At 26.8% G+C, this 21,673-nt stretch overlaps 2 protein-coding genes across 3 annotated transcripts; one reads left to right on the top strand and one right to left on the bottom strand.

Moving 5' to 3' along the window:
* Nucleotides 1-1,911: 1,911 nt before the first annotated feature.
* Nucleotides 1,912-3,646, bottom strand: LOC137827232 (aspartic proteinase CDR1-like). Its single transcript, XM_068633494.1, has 3 exons — nt 2,896-3,646; nt 2,390-2,746; nt 1,912-2,194 (listed from the first exon to the last, which is right to left on the bottom strand). Exons 1-3 carry the CDS (start codon nt 3,644-3,646, stop codon nt 1,977-1,979), a joined length of 1,326 nt encoding a protein of 441 aa, XP_068489595.1. The 3' UTR covers nt 1,912-1,976.
* Nucleotides 3,647-9,104: 5,458 nt separating this feature from the next.
* On the top strand, nt 9,105-16,780 carry LOC137825159 (chaperone protein dnaJ 10-like). Of its 2 annotated transcripts, XM_068630837.1 has the most exons (11): nt 9,105-9,234; nt 9,388-9,502; nt 10,385-10,444; nt 10,669-10,751; nt 11,982-12,147; nt 12,251-12,380; nt 13,715-13,873; nt 14,266-14,438; nt 15,045-15,125; nt 15,343-15,406; nt 16,467-16,780. In XM_068630837.1, exons 2-10 carry the CDS (start codon nt 9,416-9,418, stop codon nt 15,367-15,369), a joined length of 966 nt encoding a protein of 321 aa, XP_068486938.1. In that variant the 5' UTR covers nt 9,105-9,234; nt 9,388-9,415; the 3' UTR covers nt 15,370-15,406; nt 16,467-16,780. The 2 variants fall into 2 exon arrangements, with proteins under 2 accessions (XP_068486938.1, XP_068486935.1); XM_068630834.1 differs by lacking the exon at nt 15,343-15,406.
* Nucleotides 16,781-21,673: the final 4,893 nt, after the last annotated feature.

Here is a 21,673-nt window from a genome sequence, read left to right as displayed (position 1 = left end):
TAAAGGTAAAATTGACAATGAATAGTGAGTAAGGACTAAAGGCATGACCAAATATAGAAGGAATAAAAGGAGATACACAAAATCGGAAAAAGAGCAAGAAAGATTTGGGAGTAACTAAAGATACGTTCATAACTAAACTAAATGTTTTAGTTCGAGATTCTAATTTTTCTTGGGTAGAACAATCTTTTCATTAGAATAGTTTTTTTAAGTTTTAAAGGTGTGTCATTAAACAACTATAGAATTAATAATAGTCAGATAATACATATTCTACAAATAGACTTATTTAGTTACCATTAGGGAAACTGAACTTAATCAAAATAATATGTTTCATCTAAGGTCAAGATTGTACATATGTGAGGGTGATTTTCTCTGTATAAGCTTTGCTCGATTAAAAATTGACATATTTCTATGTTTCCATATGCATCAACTAACATATACCCACTAGGAATGGCAAAGCGGGGCGGGTTGTGCGGGCTAGCATCAACTCACATATACCCACTAACCCGCATTAGTCTGCCCCGCATTAGCCCGCAGCCCGCGCGGGCTAGCAGCGGGGCGGGGCGGGTTGGCCCGCTAACCCGCAAGAAAAAAAAATGGATGAAAGTTTTTCTAAGGCGGCATCCAATGTTATTGAAATTGAAGAATGTCAATAATGTTTATCTTTAATGTTTTTGAATTAATGTTTATGTTTATTTTTAATGTTTTGGAATTAGGTATTTTTAATGTTTTGGAAGTGGAAGAATAGTGCTATTTGATAATGTTTTGATGTTTGACTATGTTTGAAAATGAAGAAAAAAAAATTTAGGTTTGATAATAACAAATATATAGGTTTAATTTGACAATTTTTTAATAACAAAATGTAAAAAAAAAAAAAAGAACGCGGACTGGCCCGCAAACCCGCGAGCCAGCTCTTATGCGGAGCGGGTCAAAAATTCTAGCCCGCATTACGGGCCAAGCGCGGGACGGGCTGGCCCGCTTTGCCACCCCTAATACCCACCAACTTTTCTATGTACTGTTACCCTCTTTATCAAGACAAAGACAGCAAAATTGGTTTCACATTTTTTTTTTTCACAAAGATATTTACTTAAGAGGTTAATTTTTTATATGAATTTAATGCATTTAAATATTAGATATAGTTTTTAACCAAGGATATTCTTTTAGGAAATTAAGATATTTCTTGATATTTCAAAAAAAAAAACTTATTTTTTCAATGTTTTTAAAATGGAACCGGTCTAATGAGAAAAGGTTCCATGTAGAATGTTATATTTAATAAATAAATAATATATATATAATAAAAAATAGCATCATAATTTTATAATAATAAATTTTGAAATGAAAACATCGTAGTATTTAATTATTAATATTCAAAATAAAATAAATATATAATAATTATGTTAAATTAATAAATATATATAATATTTTTCAATTATAATAAAAAGTTTTCATATAAAATAAAAAAATAAAATGGCATATTAATATGATATAAAATTATGCAAAAAGTAAGATGTAAATTGGACAAAAGATTAAATTAATGATGTTTTAATTTGTATAATATATATATATATATATATATATATATTATACAAATTATGATATAGTTGGGATATCTTGAAATGTTTCTTTTTATTCATTTTATTTTTTATTAATCAAAAAATAATTACTATGAAATGGTATATATATATATTTTTTTTTTATTTTTTTTATTTTTTTTATTATTATTTTTTTAATTGATCATATGAGTTTCATCGGATCTTAAATTTTATGTAATAAGTTGTTTTTATCAATAAGGAATAAAAGTTAAGTAATTAGTATAGTTATATGTTTGAAAGTAATCAGACAAGTAGAATAGATTTGTAAGAGAGAAAAAAAAACAATGCATATATATATATATATATATTAATGAAATACAAATGAACAATAATAAAATATTTTCTTTGGTTTTATTCAATCAAACTAAAAAAGAACAATAAAAAAAATTACATTCCATTACAATTTGTAGGCTTAAAAGAGACAGTTTGCTTCTGAAGATCGTATCCAACCAAGAAGTTCTGCTGTGCCACGTTTCCAAAGATGGCTGTTTCACCCGAATGAAAAGCCAAACATATTATCCCATCTGCAACCTGAAGAAAAGTGTTGACAGGATTCAACCTCAGATCTGCACCACCTCTGAAATGTGCTGTAATCACTGGTATACCTGAAAAAACTGCAAAAAGAGAAATGATACATTCATTATCAGAATTCTATCTAATTCTTCGTGTGGTTGATTTAATTATAAATATATATAATAAAAGTTAAATTTAAAATTAAATGATATAAAAAATATTAAAATAATAGTATTGGAAGTTGTAATGTCAAGTCAGAAAAATATGAGTCGTTAATGTATCATTACCATCTGTATCAGATGATGAAGATTCATAGCATAGACCCAGAAACCCTTGCGGGTCCTTAGCAGGATTCAACTTCACTTGTTCTGCAACTGTTGATTCCAACTTTTGGTAAACATTATCTGGCAAAAGGGTGAGTGTTGTCCCTGAGTCAATTATGATGTTTCCCTCTGCACCAGTCTCAGAGGAAGAAGAAGAAGAAGAAGCAGCTCCAAAAGGTACTACACTGTCTCCAACATTCAGTGAATCCAAGGTTAGGAAGTAGAATATCTGATTCTGTTGTTGGATTATAGGGGTTGAAACAGTTCCACTCCCAGAAACCACAGCAGCATCTCCAAAACTGAGTTTGCTAGGTGAAGTTCCTGACAAACAATATTTTTTTTATCAGAATAAATAAAATAGAATAAAACACTTGTTTCCCCCTTTATACAGATATTTCAGGAATGTCTCGTTGATTATACTCAAAGTGACAAAAATAAACCTGCACAATACTTGAATAGACTCTACCTACCTGACAAACAATATGAAAACTTTCCTTCAATTGTTGAGCTCAACTGAGATATGAGAGAGGTTGATCCAGCAGAAAGACCAACAATGCCAGAACCATTGGCTTGAAAAGTCCCACTGTTGTCATTTCCACACCCTATAACCATATTAGGGAAACTCACAGAAGAACCTTCAGTGGAAGGAAGGGTTAGGGTCTCCACACTGAGATCTCCTGAGGAATGTGATCCATCACCATATTGAATAGTGTATGTGCATTTGTTTCCATCTTCTGAGCAAGAAGCAGTGGACAAAGATGTGCATGCCCTAGAAGAGCAAGGTAGGGTTTTGTAGGTGTTGGATTGTGAAGAATCAAAAATAGGGTGTGTTTCTTTGTAACAGTTTATGCAAGGTTGGCATTGAAACCAAACAATGTTGCTACCAGTGTCAACTATGCTAAAAATTTTGAATGGTGGGGTTCCAACTGAATAGGTCATTAGGTATTCACCTGAATTTGGTATAACTGGTGATTCAACTGTGTCTAGGGCAAGAAAAGGTTTTGTGAGATGATTGGCACGTGCAATGGAACGTTGAATTGCTTTGGCAACTCTTTGAGAATGAGTTTCTGAGGGAATATAGAATGGTGATTTTTCTGAATCACGGTGAATCATTTCAACACTGAAGCCCTTAAGAGCTTTTGAGAGAGAAATGTTGCAGAGAAACAGCAGAACAAGAACAAGAGATGAATAATTTGGCACCATTGTTGCCATTGTTAACATGCAGAGAGAAAGTGAAGAAAAAAGATGAATGAAGTGAAGAACAGTGTTAGTGGCCTTTTATAAGATCAACAGTGACTGTGAAATTATAATAGGAGGGAAAGAATTTTCCTTAATGTTGTGATTTTTTTTCATTATTTCTTCATTTAATTATGATTATTCTCAATAAATTTTGTTTTCAGGCTTGTATTATTAATTTTTTTATACCTATTTAATTATTCCATACATGTGGTGAAATTATTTTTTGGTTATATATGTAAAGAAATTTGTTCTTAATCTTTTAAATAAGGTTTCCAAAGTAGTGATTTGGATTTCAAACTCTCCATTTCTGTAAAATATTTCTTCAAGATTCACCTTTAATAAAAAAAATTAATAAAATACATTTATTTTTGTAAATAGTTGTTTTGAGATCTGATAGTTTATAGTATTAACATGTTAATTTTTTATCAAAAGGAATTAACGATAATATCTTAATTAAAAATTTCCTAATTAATATATTAATAGAATAATTAAATATTAATTAAAAATACATGTTAATGTATAAATTATTTTTATTTTAAAGATTCTATGCATTTAATGCATTTCCAGATTTAGTTCTTTTTAACTGAGAATATTTGTTTAGGAAATTTAAGATATTTCTTGATATTAAAAAAATATTTTAAAAAGTAATTTTTTTCTATAATTATAAAATGAAACCGATCTAATGATTCAATCTTTCCTGTTGAATTATGATTCAACTGCTTATAATAAATAATAAAATATAAAATATTATTTAAATAAAAATAATAATATCATAATTTTATAATTTTATAATACTAAATTTTAAAATAAAAACATGGTTATATTTTATTACTAATATTCAAAAGAAAAATATCAATATAAATGAAATATGTCGTAATAATGATGTTAAATTGATAAATATAACGTTGTTCAATTATAAAAACAAGTTTACTACAAAATAAGAAATAAAAAATGAAAAATTAATGTAACATCAAATTATGCAAAAATTACACTACAACAAAATCATGAAATAAAAATCAAGTTTTAGAGATCAAAATAATTAATTTCTAAATTTAGTCTCGATTGCTAATTAAAAATAATAATAGAAACTAATTTAAAAACCAAAATTATTTTTAGTTTCTAAAATATACTTAGTTACTATTATAACTTATTATTTTGGTATCTAAAAATCGATTTTTACTTTTATATAAAAAATAGATATGTGTCAATATATACTTAATACTTAACCAACTGTTTAACATGTAAAATCAAACTCTAACGCACCATAACCAAATATATTTTTATATTATAGTATGATTAGTTTTATTTTTTTGTTTTCATTATTATTTTATTATAATTATAATAAGAAGAAGAATAATAGTAAGAATAAAATAAAAATAATAAGAATATTAAATTAATAATAAGAAGAATAAAATGAAATGACAATAAGAATAAGAATAAAATGAAATAATAATAAGAGTAAAATAAAACAATAATAAGAATAACATAAGTAATAATAGTTATAATAAAATAAAGCAATAAGAAATAAGAATAAAATAAAGTAATAATAATTATAATAAAAAAAATAAAAATAAAGTAATAATAATTATAATAAAATAAAATAATAAGAATAAGAATAATACTAATTTTGATATGACATAAAAGTGTATTTGATTTAATGATTTAGTGGTATTTTTATTCTGATATAGTAAAACAGAAATAAAAATTAATTAAGAAACATTTCTTCAAATAATAAATTTTAATAAACACTTAATTAAATCAAAAATAAAAATTAAGATTGAAAAATGATACTTTTATTGATGACCAAAGACGAATTTAGAAATTGAAGATCATAAAATTATTTTAGTCCTTTAAAATAAAAAGTGATTTTTTTAAGTCTCTAAAATTTAAAAAAAAAAATCAATCTTTCAAAGTAATTTATTCTGAATGACTTTGTTAGAAAATTTGTTAACACATGACTAATATTATTGTGTTTAATTTTAAAAATATACAATTTTTAGTTTAGTGACTTTCCCATTTTTTTTTTCTTTGTTTTATTTTTATTAAGAAGTGATAAATTTATAAAAACAACTTATAAGGTGAGGTTTGCATACACCGGATTATATATTATGGGTAATCCGATAATGACCCGATAACAAACGGTCTGATAAGCCTAATAAACTATCGCTGGAATATATAGACTCAAAATGACTCTGATACCATATTAAGAAATGAACTTTAAACATAACTCAATCTCGTAAAACTGACTTCAAATATGAGATTTGCACATACTTATATATCATTAAATGTCCTAATATGTAATCAACGAGGGATCCCAACAAAATTTGTAATACTAAATTTTGGATTTTAGAAGTCTAAATTCATAATCAAACATATCTTACATTACTACTTGTTAATAGAATTTTTTCAAGTTTAAGATGTTCGAAAAGCTCATTTTTAAAAAATTTAATTACCTTATTCTTATTTGTCTCTACCTTTATGGTCAATATTCAATTTTGCAAAATGTAGAAACGAATAAGGTAATTAAATTTTTTAAAACTATTAGAAAACCTTATAATCTGAGTAGACTTTTTAACAAAAACAACATTAACAACTTAAATGACATTATTTTTACATTTATCTTTTGAGATTTCTTCTTATATTTATATTTATCTTAGTGAATTCGTGTTCATGCATTCTGTTCTTTGCCCATTAATTACATTACCTTGGATATTAATTGTTATACACGGGCTAACTAATTATGTGAATAATTTCTATAATTTCTTAATTAGTAATTCATAAAACAAGATAAACTAGGTTTTTTAAATAATTTTTTTATTAGTAATAGAAAATAATATAAATGAAAAATAATATTAGAAAAACTCCGAAAAAAATCATTGCAAATACTTATTTTTTTAAAAAAATTTACCTATTTTAATAAATTACAAATTTTTTTATTACATCTCTTTCATAAATATTGCAAAAACCTTATCATTGTGGGGGTCTATGCTTTATCATTGAAATTTTGCAACCCACCCTTAAAAGACATTAAATTGGATAGCAACACATTGAGAATCATGGAATGAATATGCACAAGCAACTTTCTAATATCACCCACTTTCATTTCAATCATTCTTCAATAATTTCAACTCATAAACTTGTATTACAAAAGTAAATTGTATATATTAACCTAAGCATTTTAAAAAATTGAATTTTGCATGGTTCTATACTGGACGAGTCAGTTATTCAATTTTAGTTTTTGGTGACCAATTCGAATGTATAATATAATTAAGGCATTTAATAAATAATCATGTTTTACCTAATTCAATTCGACTATATCAAAATATATTTAAGACATTTAATAAATAATCATGTTCCACTTAATCTAAATGACATTTTTAATAAATTAGTTAATATATCTCCTTATAAATGATGGATCACGCTATAGATCTTTGATCCTAGAGTTTATTTAAAAAATTTCTTATTTGATAAAATTAGGAATCTCTTTTTCTATTTTTACAATTTGATCAAATTCTATTCTATCATAGTTCTTTCTCTTGCAACCTTGTTCTTGGGTTTTGAGGTTTTTTCCTCAATCATAACATCTTTTCATCTAAGATAAAAAATTATTTATTAATAATAAAAATTATTTTAGATATTAATATTTTTTTAAAATTATATTTAATTTAATTTAATTAAATTAATATAATAATTATTTCTACATATATTTCAAAAAATAGTTTATGTTATAATAATTTTGTTGAATGGTATATATATAATTTTTTTTCTCCAAACTGTTTTTTTTTATCTATATTTGTTTTGATAAACTTATCTAGTAAACCTTCTAAAAAAGAGAGAAAAAATTAAAAAAAAATCGTTTATATAAATTATTTAATTTATTTTTTTAAAATTTGTAGCTAAAATAAATTTAAATAATTTTCACTTTTTTTTTCTTTTATAAAAAATTGTCAGATCATAGTTAATTATTTCTTGCATGAAAAATAATAAAATTGTAGATGATAGATAGAGACCTGCATAGACAGATTCATTAATATGTCGGGGGCTTCTTATGTTTGTTTGTTTTTTAAAATTTAATTTCAAACTTGTTTTAAATTATTATAAAAGCAATAAGGAATCGAATCCAACTTTCCCAAACATGAATAGAATCTAAAAATAATGGATGAAGTTTTAAAGAATTTACTTATATACACTAAAATAAAATAATTAATTCCTATATTGACCAAATTAAATAATATTTTAGAAACTAAAAAATTATTAGTATCTAAATAAATTTTTTATTATCAAATAATTTTTAAATTATATCTACTTAGATACAAACATTTTAGATACCTTTAGATACCAACTTATAGAACTTATAGAATTTAAATAATTGATAGCTAATATTTAGATAATTAATACCAATTTAAAAAATATTTATCAATAGTAAATTTTATTTTTAATTTTTAAAATAATATCTAATTTAATTAATATAGAAATTAATAATTTTTTTTTTATTTAAAATTTCGCTTCTAATTATTGATTTTCTAGTAGAGATATATATTAGTGTATGCACCAAAATTAATAATATAATTAATTCATAGTTTATTTGACCAAATTATTAAATAGCTTGATTATTATAAAAGTATTTGACACCTAAAAGTATATTATTTTAAGAACTTTAATTTATATATAAGTTACTTTACATAATTTTTTACTCAATTATTTTTTTTGTTTTATTACATTTTAATATATTATTTATTGTCTTTTTGGTTTCTTTTTATATATTATTATTTATTTTAATATTATATAAATAATTAATAATTATACTATTTTAAATATTGATTGAGTTATTTTTTATTTTTTATGTAGTTCAAATTAAAAATTTAATATTATAAATTGAAATAACTAATAGTTTATTACATGATTTTATATAAAAGCTAAACAATAGAATTTGTATAAAAGAAATTTAATATAAGAGTAATTTAAATTGAGAAATAAAAAAACTTTAATTTTTAAAAAATAAATAAAAAATACATTTCATTAGTATTCATTAAGTGAACTCCTTTAAATAAAATAATTTGTTTAAATAAGAATATATACATTTAAAAAAAAAATATTAATTTTTTTAATAATAAATTAATTATTTTAATTTTTTTTTAAATTATAATAATATTTTTGTATAGATAACAAAATTTGTATTTAAATAATGCAACTTATACACGTATTTTTTTTACATCGTTTTATATGTATTAACTAGTTTACTATTTAATAAAGACTTTTTATTTAAAACACTTGTTTATTAACTTAATATTCATATATATATATATTTAATATATTTAATATATATATATATATATATATATATATATTTAAAACTTCTATTATTATAATTTAGAATTAAAAATCCACATGCTTCATCCTTTAAAAAAAAGGGAGAAAATAAAATAAAACATTTTAAAATACGTGGTCCCTTCAAAACGACACTGTTTCCTCTGCTAGAGATCCACCTGAAATCTGAGGTTCCTTCTGATTGTTACCTCTTCTTCTCTCTCAATATCAAGCTCGAAACTTTTTCCATTTTTGCTTTCTGGGTAGGTTCCAAAATCTGTGTCAGAAAACTCTTTCACGATTTTTTTTTCTTCTCTTTCGTATTATTCATGTGTTTTTTCTAATTACATCATGCAGCTAACTAGTTTTCCTTTTGCCTTCTTTTGGGAAATTCTCAAATTGCTTAATTTTTTTAGAGGCGTTAATTGTTAAAAGTCACAAGCAATGGTGAAGGACACTGCCTACTATGACGTGTTAGGTGTCAATTTTGATGCATCTGCTGCAGATATTAAGAAGGCTTATTATGTCAAGGTAATAAATAATGAAATGAATGTCCTTCACTTTCTCTGATTTGTACAACCAGAAACTTAGATTCGAGAATGTTCTTGTATTGTTACCTAATCTGATGGAATGTTGAATTTGATTATACTATGTGTTTGTGCTATGGAATGACTAGGTGGTTATATAAATATGGCTTCGGTTTTTTTGTTGTTTAAATTTGAATAAACCATCAATTTCGTATTTGAAGTATCACCCCCTCATCTAAATGGTCCTTAAACTAATGAAATTATAGAAGTTGTCTCCATAGAGAGTATTGAATATCCATAGAGAGTATTGAATATATTTTACAGAAATTGAGGAACTGGTTTGAAGAATTTTTCAACACATGAGGGACTATGTAGCATGATTTGTAATACTTTAGTGATTACATGTATGCTTTCATTAGTTTAAGGACAGTTTAGCAGAGAGGGTGACGCTTCATGAACTAAATTGATGGTTTAATTTTAATTTTTTATCCATTCTAAGACTAGTGCTACACGCTTCATATAACTCGACTGCCTTTTCTTAATTTTTTATCCATTTTCTGTTTTGAAATGTGTGTGAAAGTTGGAGTTGAATAAGCCTATAGGTTGAAGCTGTTTATTGATCTTGTTCTGCCTTCAATAGCTGTGAATTTCAAATGTGCTCACCAGACAACACTTAGTTGGTGACAGAAAAAATATAGGGTGGATTTTGGGAGAGAGTAGAAGAAATGATGGCTTTCTTATAGTTACTTTTACATTAAATATTTAGAAAACTTCATTCATGCTTGTGTTTTACCTTTTTATATGTTTTCTGACTGAATCTTAAACTTGACAGTTCCTCCTTTTTGTTAATTTAATAGCTGTTAATCTCTCTCTTTTCCCTTTTCAGGCAAGAATTGTTCACCCTGATAAAAATCCTGGGGATCCTAAGGCTGCAGAAAATTTTCAGGTAAGCACTAAGAACCCGTGTTTTGTTGGATTCTCAAAACGAAGATATATTTAATAGATGTCATCATTAACAAAGTTATTACATCCTTCTTAGTTCTTACTGTTAGACGTTTTACAGTATAAAATATAGAAGTATTTATACATTTTGAATCTCTCCCTCTATTCAGTTTGGTTTATTTTTCTCAATATACTTTTCTAAGTCTGCTATCTTTGTATATTTACCAGAAACTTGGTGAGGCTTACCAGGTTTTAAGTGACCCCGGGAAGCGTGAAGCATATGATAAACATGGAAAGGAGGGATTACCGCAGTAAGTCTAAATTATCTTCCATTACTGAACAGTAATTAGCTAATAATTGCTAGCAATTAATTAATGCTCCATCAAATAGTGAAATGTTGATTTTGCAATTCAAAGATAACTCGTGAAGGTTATTGTCAAAAAGAAGTTTCTGGTATAATGGTCTAATCTCTCATTGAATTTTCCTTTTCTTGTTACTATATCCAGTTGTTGTCAGATTTAAACCAGAACCAAACATATGTAACTGACTATACTCTGCGTGTGTGTTGCTGAATCTCTTTAAATATTAATGTGATTCAAGTCTAGACAATGATTTAGAGTTACTGTAAAATGAAGTAAAAGAAACAACAAGCGAAAAAGATAGAGATACAATAGGCACTTAAAGGGGCTTGCTTCCTCACTGCTGAAAACCACATCAATCTTTTTGCACCCCTTTTACCTCCCCTCCTTCTCCCTTGTACTCAGTTTATCAGAAGTTCACTCTCCGATATTTACAGACCTACCATTTGTGTCCTCTGATATCTCATTCCCGCATGATCGAGCATAGAAAGGTGCCTAACATGGTGTTTGTTATGTTACTATTAGTATTTGCCATTGTTGACAACCTCATAGGCTATGTTTCTTTTTGTTGAAAGTTAGAAAGCAAGTCTAACCAAACATAGTGAAACTCATTGAAGATATTTTGTTGTATTTGCTCAAAATACCATATAGTCAAATGTTACTGAGAAAGATTTTGAAAAAATCTTCTCAATTAATCGAGTGTTGTTTATAGAAAATCTATAATTTGATCAAGTGTGCTAGTTCTGTGAGTATTTTCCACTATGTTGAGGTATCAAAATTATAGAGGAGACCTAATATCGTTTTATTTGAGGGATGAGAGAATGAATTTCTCTGTTTTGTATTGCACTAGAATGACAATTATTTAAGAGTACAGTATCTCCATCTCACGATTTCAAGACTGAAATGTGATACCATAAAATCCAGATCGATTCTATATTATCTAAAAGGAAACACAAACAATTCTAGCTAATTTGCAATAATACAAAACAGTAAAATAAAGTCCTAAAATTAGTATATAACGTAACTCCCAAAATTAGTATTAATCTATACCAACCAATTAAGGCTTGTTTATTTATGCGGAATCCACTAAAATAACTATTTTAGATGTTTCAAGAGGAATCTAATGTAACAGAATGTTTTCATGGATTGAGAAACCTGCTAAATACACTGATATTTTTTCAGAGATTCAATGATGGACCCTACAGCTGTATTTGGAATGATTTTCGGAAGTGAAGTTTTTGAAGAATATATTGGACAACTTGCACTGGCTTCTTTAGCATCTATAGAGATTGATGAAGACATACAGGATCCTGAAGTTCAGAGGCAAAAAATTCAAGAAAAGATGAAGGTATTTTTTTTGTTCTAGTTCTTTATGAAGGTTTTCCCAAATCCTTTGTACTGCTGTCCCTCATATTTTAGTAGCTGAAACTGTTTCCTTGTTGTAACCGTAGGCATGGCAGAAGGAAAGGGAGCAGAAGCTTTCAGTAATTCTGAAAGACCGGCTTCAATTATCTGTTGTTGGTCAAGAAGAAGAATTCACTGCATGGGCAAAGTCAGAAGCTCGTAGCCTCTCTAAAGCTGGTAAATTCCTCTGTTTATGATGTAATTTTAATAATGTATTATTCAACAATAGTCCACAGCTCAAAAGTTTCAATAACCGAAACATTTTCATTTTCAAGAGTGTCAATTTATTGTCTATGCCACGTGCATTCTACACTTCTCTTTCAATTGGGACCTATCTTTAGCACTATTTGAGGTTGTAATATACAAGGGACTGAAATAAATTATAATGATTTATGGATGTAATAGAAGTTTTCAGTTTTATTTCACAGAAATTTGTTTTAGAGGTACAAATATTAAGTGTTTTTTTTCAGTTTTGAAATATAATTTGCATTCTTGAAAGAAATTAAAACACATATTCATTCTGCTGTAGTTTAGAATCTTCAAGAATGCTTCAACATGCTATAGAACTTACATTAGTTTTTTAGCGAAAGGAGATGTCCAAATAATGTCTAATCTGTAAGCCTATCATGCTAGCAAATCAGGTCTGTTGTTGTCCTGGATTTCTGTTGTTGAATTATTAGGATTCTTACTATGCTACAATGTTATTAAGTTGTGCCAAGCTTGTACTAGTTGTTGTGCCTCATTTCTTCTTGAGCTTAAGTACAATTTCAGGTATTTGAATGATGAATCTATCCCATGATTGTACCATTGAATGAGTGGTTCTATGCTTGTTGTACAAAAAAGATGTATAATCTAGGCCTCATTTTACAGAATCTTAAACGGAGTGTGAAATCCCATTGAGGCAAGATGCTTATATACTATTAGACCACCGAACTCAATCCACTAAAAGCCTTAATTTGTGGACTACATAACCTTGCATGTCATTGGATTAACTTTGAAATTATTATAAAATTTAGATTGAATCGTAAGTGTTCGAGTGTTACTTATGGAGTACCTTATTACAGTTTCTCTTTCCATAGATGATTCCATATCCATGAAATGGGATTTAACTTTTTCCTGACTTACCATCACTATAAATTGTTCAGCTTGGTACTATTATACTAACTTGAGTAAAACACAGGAGTAGAAGAGGAGTTTAGTCTGTAATAACTCTGCTGAAACATTTTTCTCGTGACACTTGAAAATTCCAGATGAGAGCATCCATTTCTGTATGTTGTAGCTCCTCTGCTATTTACTTCAAACACATGAATTTTATCATATATTATTGTTTCATCTTATGAGTTTTAATCTAATAGGAACCTTTGGGTCAAATGATGAAAATGCCAGCATGCTGCACATTAAAAGGATGACAGGGTTGTAAAATTCATGTAGGACCAGAATGATATGATTGATCTCTCCTGGTTCTGTTCTTCCCTTGCAATTTCTTAACTCATTTCTGGCATTATTTTTAGCTTTTGGAGAGGCCATGCTACACACAATTGGTTACATCTACACACGAAAAGCTGCAAGAGAAATTGGAAAGGATTTACGGTACATGAATGTTCCCTTTTTGGCAGAGTGGGTCCGAGATAAAGGACACCGTATTAAGTCACAAGTAACAGCAGCCTCAGGTTGTGGACTATTTGTTTTTATATCTGGGTAGGGATGAAAGGCCCTTTTAGCTCATCTCCCATTTTTTTAGTTTTAGTTTAGTCTCATAAGTTTAAAAAGTTTTATTTAGCTCCTTAAATTTCTCTGTTTGATTAAATTGGTCCTTCCATCAATTAATCACTCTAAAGTATTGACTTAAGCTGATGTTTTGGCTGATGTGGTAAGCGCTTATGACCAAATTAGTGTGATAAATTTATGTAAGGACTCAATTCAATCTTTTTAAACTTTGAGAACAAAATTAAAAAAATAAGATGGGACCAAAAGGGTTTTTGGCCTTTGGGAAGTTCTAGTGTATCAGTTGAAAGGATATGGGCATTTGGAAGGTTTTAATGAAACTCAACTGTTTCTGTAGGAGCTGTGTCCCTAATTCAAATACAAGAAGAGCTCAAGAAGCTAAACCAAGGAGAAAATAAGGAAGAAAACATAATCAAAGCTATTGAAGATAAGAAGGATGCCATGGTTAATTCTCTATGGCAGATCAATGTGATTGATATTGAATCAACTCTGTCACATGTTTGCCAAGCAGTGAGTTGCAGTATATACTTTCTATAGTTTGAAAATAACATCTTGGTTGATAACATACAGATAATAGTCTTTCCCCCTATGTACCTGCTGTGCATGACATTTGTTTGTTAGTGTGCAGTTTTTGGCCTGGTTGGAAGAAATTTCGCTTTTTGGCTAATGTTATTTATTAATTTTTTTAATCTTCCATTCTAGAAACAACTGGGATCACAGTGCTAATATCTTATAAGGTTCTGTTGTACATTTTGCCTTATAAGTTTGAGTAAAAAGTTATCGAGGGACAAAAATTGCATATCAATAAAGGGTCAAAAATATAATTAAGCCTAACTTTTACCTGGAAAACAGTGGTGGACTATTAAGAAGTGAACTTTAAACCTAACTCAACCTTATAAATCGACTTATAAGATGAAATTTGCACCTACTAATATACATGAAATGTCTTTATCTTTAATTGATGTGAAATCACCAACATGAATTAAGACCTCTTCTAACGTATTTACTTACATATTGAACTGAAATGCATGCTATGAAATGTTGAATAAGCATATCATATATATTGAAATGCCAATTAATGACAAATGTTAAGAAAATAGTTGTTATTTTTCTCAGGTTCTTAAAGATTCTAGTGCCTCCAGAGATGTTCTGAAGGCTCGGGCCAAAGCATTGAAAAAGTTAGGAACCATCTTTCAAGTAAGTGCTTGATTTCTGATTTTAGTTCATCAACAACTAATATGACTGCATAGTTGTGTCATATGTTAGCATGGAATTAACAAGATTTCAACATCCAGCTGTACATTTTGTTTGGTCCCTCAAAATATCTTGAAATTTAGTTTTGTTCCTTTTAAAAATCTAATAAATTTAATAAGGAGCTAAACTGATGGAGAAATTATTGAGATGTCACATACAGGAAACAAGCGGGATGACTAAATGCTGAAAGGGTAAAGGCATCAGGGGTTATTTGTGATTGCAAGGTACCTATCAAACTCAAAGGCATCTTTTATTGTGTATTATACATCCACCTGCACTATGTGGTAGTCAATGAGGCTCGGACACGCCTCTTAAATGGTGTGTCCGTGTCGGACACACGTATTGGACACCGACACTCGTACGGCACTTGTAGGACACGTATCGTTAAAGTGTTTAATTAAAAAAATATTTGTTGGATTTCTGACAATTCTAACACGGTTCTAACGCAATTTTAAAAAGGAGAAATACATTAATTTTCTAAAAACTCAAACTTATTGTATAAATCTTTATTTATGATTATAAAAATAAGGAACAAATCCTTTTGAACCAGTCATGAGAAACATCTTTCTGCTACAAAAAGAAACTAAAACATACTTATGCACATAATTTTTTTTTGTCAATTTATATAATTCATAATTATATAATATATAGATCTGTGTCCCCGTGTCTTACATTTTAGAAATTATACGTATTTTCGTGTCCCTGTGTCGTCGTATCGTATCAGTGTCTGTTTCAGTGTCTATTTTACATACTAGTACATAGGTGATAGTGAATGTTGGGTGGGATTTGAAGAGACAATATGAGCATATAGCAGAAATGATAATGTTAAGATGGATGTATATTGTCATATAAGAAAGTACATAATATGGAATGACTATCTGAGAAAAAGATTGGTGTGACATTCTTGAGGAATAGATGACAGAAAACTGGTACAAAGACCATAAGAGGACCTGTTAGAAGAGTAGATTGCATGATTTATGGTTATATGAACAAATGAGGAGACCAAGAAAGAAGTTGGAGGAGGAAATCATTGAAGGAGATTACAAAAATGACTTTGGTTTTTAATGATGTCATGTGATCCATGTACACCAAAGTGGGATAAGGCTTGTGTTGTTGTAATGAGAAGCTAAAACCACTACACTTTTGGTAAATGGAGGAACTATAAGCATACTAAAATTTTTATAGAAACCAAAACCCCAATTTCAAGATATTTTAAGGGACCAAAACATGTTTTACCATTTTGTTTATATGTAATTAAGAATAATGTTTCATTTTGGTTCTCAGGGTGCTAAGGCTCCTTATAGCAGAGAAAACAGCCTACGGAAAGAAAGTGGCAAACCAGTAGATGGTCCTTCTTCATCATCGTGATCTTGTTCAGTTTGTTTGATATGGTTATGTACTTAGTAGTATTTTCTACTATTCTTATGGCCTTCTGGCTCTCTGGATTTTCAACATTGTTTGATACAGTGCTCCAATGGTGTTGATAGACATGGTATGTAATATCACTGAACTCATGGATTGGACTAAACTGCCATAATTACACACTTGTATTTAATAATTATCATCTAGTGATAATTGATTTCAGTCCATTCTTATTACCATATCTACACACTGGTTCATTTTTTTAGAATGTTACTTTGAGTTAACATTAAATCAACTTATTTTTTTCTCAAGTTTTGAACTATCAATTTATTTTACTGCCTCCTTTATGATCACTATTTTCTCTAAAGTTGTATGTGGAAATCCTAAACAATTGTCTCTGTATCATATTAATTGTTGGTTTACATTAAAAAAAAACAACTTACATCTTTAATGATTCTATAATTAGATTCTTTGGAGTTTCACTTTAATAATATAATGTGTTAATCAATTTTTTTGTTAAATTTTGTTTTATAGAGATGAAACTTTGGATTCTATTATTAATAATAGAACAAATAGTATCTATGTTGTATTTAAGTTTTGTTTTTAAATATATATTGACATTTTCAATTTTTAATGAAATATTAAAATTTTAATTTTTTTTATTTAATAATTATTTGTTGTTTTAAATACTCAATAGTGCAGTGTAAAAATAAGAAAAGGAGTAAAGATGTTTTAGTAAATTTAGTCCCTAATAAATATATTATATTGACATTGTTGAGTAAGAAAACTTTAAACATCAATCATAATAAAATGGATAAATAAATTATTATGAAAGTTGAAAATGATGCTAAAATTAATTATGATGATATAAAGAAAATTGCCCCGAAAGTTCTCATTTTAATTATTATTAAAAGTGATGAAATAGATTAGTTGGGCTCATAGAAAAATGAGAAAAAGAAAAAAAAAACATCAATTTTTTTTAATAAAATTAACTCAAATTGACAAATTTAATTAAATTATCTAAAATATATTATAATTCAATCTAAATTTATTTGAATATAAATTTTCACTTAGTATTTGAATGATTGAGTTTATAAAATAAACTAAGAATAACCATAAATATATATTTACAATTTTTTACGAATATTAAAAACTTAAAAAAGTTACATAGTGAACTTAATTTTTTTATGAGTTGATCGACATGTCAATTTGCTGCATTAATAATTGAGACATGTTGGTGGATTGAGTCATTTGTAAGATCTAAATCTTCTTATTATTTTAAGGAAAATATTATTTGACACTCATTGCTTCACTTTACACCCCACTAAATATTAATATTTTAATTATTTTTAATTTTTTTAATTTTAAAATTATTTTAACATTTTGTATTTTGCCTATATTTTCATTAAAGACATTTTTTTATTTTTAAATTTTTTTATATTATAAATATTAATATTTTGTTGTAGGTGTAAAGTGGAGCAAGGTGTAAAAATATCATTATCCTTATTTCAATTATCCAAACATTTATTACTTTTTATTTGGCTTTTAATTTTTTGTATAAAAATTTAAAAAAAAACAGTATTTTTTTTCTATCTTGGTAAAATACTTATGAAATTTCTATTTTATTACTTCTTTTATTTACACGGTAAATATGTAAATTATTTTAAAAATAAGAATATAATTAATATTATCCTAAACTTTAAAAATCAATAAATAAAAACATTTATTTCAAGAATCTTACACTTAAAATGAAATGGATTTGGATAATAAAAAATAGTAAAACAAATTTCAATGTCCCCAAGTGATAAAGTCTATAACACAAAGTGGTAAAGTGGATTTGGATTACCAAACAAACAACAAAATAATTATAAAAAAAACATTTAAAAATGCTAAACCAATCAATCGTTATACATATTCTATTGATCCAAAGTGCAAAAATACTTTTTTTTGTCACCATTGAATTTCTCTTAGTACCATATTTTTTTAGGGCAATTAAACGTTCACTGTTAAAAATGATGAACAACACCACACCACAAGATATATGTATAAAAAAAATAAACAAGTTGAGTCATCATTGATGAATGGTAATGGAATCACTCCACTTACTTGGTTACTAATCCATTGGATAAAATTATCCATACCAATAAAAAAGGATAACTCAAAAAGATGATAAAGTTGGAAAAAATTTCAAATTTGCAATCGATTAGAGATTATATAGTTGGAAAATAGAGAATATAAAATGTGATAGAGTTTAAATATAATGTGTATTTAATAAGATTATCAATTTCATAGTTTTTTTATCAACAAGAAAAAATAAATAAATAATATTTTATAAGTGAACTAATCTTATATAGATTACAAGAGACGAACAAGGTAATTGCTTCCTACACCTAATCAATTTTGAATGGCACCCGACGAAAGTTTTAAAATTCCATTATGACCTTGTCTTTTTTCTTATGAAAAAACAGTGTAGACTGAGGTGCAGAGAAAGTTGGTGTTCTTTAGTGTTCGTTGGAGGTGCAGATGAGGCACTTTTAGTGTGGTGATGGTGGTAGATAATTTCACTCTTAGGTTTGGTTGACATTCTTGTGAGGTAAGAACACATTTACACTGGTTTTCGCCTTCTGGATTCCTTCATCCACCTCAGTCACCACAACAACCTACGTCGCTCCGGGGGTGTTCGTTGAAGGTGAAGCGGCGTTGCCTCAATGAAGGGAGAAGTGCCGAATTTCGAAAACGAAGGTGGTTGTTGTTGTATTGGGTGCTGGTTGAAGGTAGACGCTAGTGTATTGGGTGATGATTGGGTGCACATTTAATTTAACCTAATTTTCATTTCATTAAGGACACTTTAGTCTTTTCGCATGAACAATTGGGTACAGGAGAATCAGCCGACGAACAAAACAAAACACGTAAAAAAAAACTCAAACTTAGAAAAAAACTAACACGTAACAAAAACCCAAAACACGAAAAAAAAACCTTCAAAAATTTCATAGTGAAATAAACTTTTTTGAATATTTAATTGTGTTAATTATATGTTATAAATATGGAGAACATATAACACTCCTTCAATTAATATTTAGATAAAACTTATTATGAGATCTCAAATTTATATATAATACAATATTTTTCAATACATTTAGCCATATAAAATATTTTCCAATAAATTTATAATACAAAGTTATATAATTACCCATTAGCTCATGGGCCTAACATATGACTATGTTAAATTAAAATTTATGACTTATTTTAAAATATAAGTGAGATTAGGTTTTCAATTTTTTTAACTTAGCTAGTAAGATGATGCCGAATTGAAATGACCACCCATTTTGACATTTCTATATATAATGATAGTGATTTATATTGTTTGATCAAATTTGAAATCATGGTAATGCTATTTTAAATATAGAATAAATGTTACTAAAAAAAATCTACATCATATATATTCAATGTATCCGACAAAGTTAATTATTATTTTTTATCATAAAAAATTGTCAACGCTATGCTAAAGAAATTAATTATAGAATAATATCAAAAGTTATCCTAAAACTATTAAGATTACTTATAATATGTTTTAAAATAAATAATATCCATATATAAATAAATAAAATATTTTATTTTACAAACTGAATCCTTACACTAAAAAAAATCATTAAATAAAAATCAATTTTAAAAACAAAAAATAATTAATCACTATATTGATCAAATTAGATATAGACTAAAAAAATTAATAATATATAATTTCTACTATTAATAAATAATTTTTAAATTGGTATCTAATTAAAGTGATATTTTTTTTATAAAAGCTCCTAAGTTAGACATCACTTGTGAAACTTGACAAATCATCAAGTAATAATAAAAAATACTTTATATATCAATAATTTTATTTTTACCTGTCTTTAAAATAGTATCTAATTTAGTCAATTAATAATTATTATTTTTTTCTAAAATTAATTTGTATTCGATGATTTTCGTATAGTATACATCAATCCTAATTTTAATTTCAAGAGTAATGTAATATATATATATATATATATATATATATATATATATATATTTAGTGATGGCAAAGTGCACTTCTAACTATATCTAAAACTTTATTGAATGAGATGAATGTCGAAATTTAATTTGCCATTAGATGGTGTAGAATATGATGCACTTGATGATGAGGATTTGATTTATAACACAAAGCTTTTACTATTGTGAATGGATGTTTATAATGATGAGTATTCAAATGGCAAAGCAATCCACGTATTATCCTAATTAAACCTAATCAATTAAACAAAGCATGCATGCAAAAAGATTATTAGACCAGTTTGCTTAAAAAAAACATAATCAGGACAGCTAATAAAGTATGTGAGAGAAAAGGAAAAAAGATTTTTGTTTTTAATAAAAATAATAAAATAACAAAAAAGTCAATTAGAATGCATTGATACGATAAAAAGTATAATGATTTTATTAATTATTTCAAAATTTATATGTTTGGAATGATTTCTTATCGGTTGGTAATATGAAAATCTTTATAGTGAAGGCACATAAAGTTTAAATTCACTTTTATTATAAATACAAAATATTATTATGTAATTTAACTAATTCTAATTAAATTTTTAATTTTTAATTAAATTGAACACGTCTTTTTAGATAAACTATATCCTTATAAAAATATTGGTCGATTCATATAAGGTGACTATAATGGCAAGTGGCTTGGAATTACGAGGCTATTGTTCTTGTAAGGGTCCACGTGTTGGGTCCCTAATCTTCACAAGTGGTGAAAACATGTTTTTTTTTATTGTTGATTTGTATCTCTAATCCTTAACACCACTTGTATTTAAGATTATAATTTTCATAGATAAAACCTTTTAGCTTACAAAAACGACAAACTATATTATAATTTAAATTTTAAATTTTGACACACCATATATATTGATTATATATTAATTGAAATGACATGTTTTGATTTATTGATTTGGTTAAGTATATTTATCATATTAACATAACTTATTTAAGCATTTATATTTTATTATTTTATCATTAGGAGTGCAATAATGAATCAAATTGTAATTAAGATAGGATGAGACATGAACTTTGTTCAATTTTGTCTACATGGATTATTATTGAAATTTTTTGTTTTT

This window comes from Phaseolus vulgaris, chromosome 11, assembly GCF_000499845.2.
Source record: "Phaseolus vulgaris cultivar G19833 chromosome 11, P. vulgaris v2.0, whole genome shotgun sequence".
Taxonomy (NCBI): Eukaryota; Viridiplantae; Streptophyta; class Magnoliopsida; order Fabales; family Fabaceae; genus Phaseolus; species Phaseolus vulgaris.
Note: the sequence above shows the minus strand (reverse complement) of the source record. Positions and strands in the feature narration are given on the sequence as shown.

What these genes read in the sequence shown, in the direction of transcription:
- LOC137827232 (XM_068633494.1), bottom strand. Translation starts at nt 3,646, where the DNA reads ATGTTAACAATGGCAACAATGGTGCCAAATTATTCATCTCTTGTTCTT. An exon ending in GTTTTCATATTGTTTGTCAG is followed by an intron (nt 2,747 to 2,895) that starts GTAGGTAGAGTC and finishes ATTGTTTGTCAG; the next exon opens with GAACTTCACCTAGCAAACTC. An exon ending in TTCATCATCTGATACAGATG is followed by an intron (nt 2,195 to 2,389) that starts GTAATGATACAT and finishes CAGTTTTTTCAG; the next exon opens with GTATACCAGTGATTACAGCA.
- LOC137825159 (XM_068630834.1), top strand. Translation starts at nt 9,416, where the DNA reads ATGGTGAAGGACACTGCCTACTATGACGTGTTAGGTGTCAATTTTGAT. An exon ending in GGAAAGGAGGGATTACCGCA is followed by an intron (nt 10,752 to 11,981) that starts GTAAGTCTAAAT and finishes ATATTTTTTCAG; the next exon opens with AGATTCAATGATGGACCCTA. An exon ending in AAATTCAAGAAAAGATGAAG is followed by an intron (nt 12,148 to 12,250) that starts GTATTTTTTTTG and finishes TTGTAACCGTAG; the next exon opens with GCATGGCAGAAGGAAAGGGA.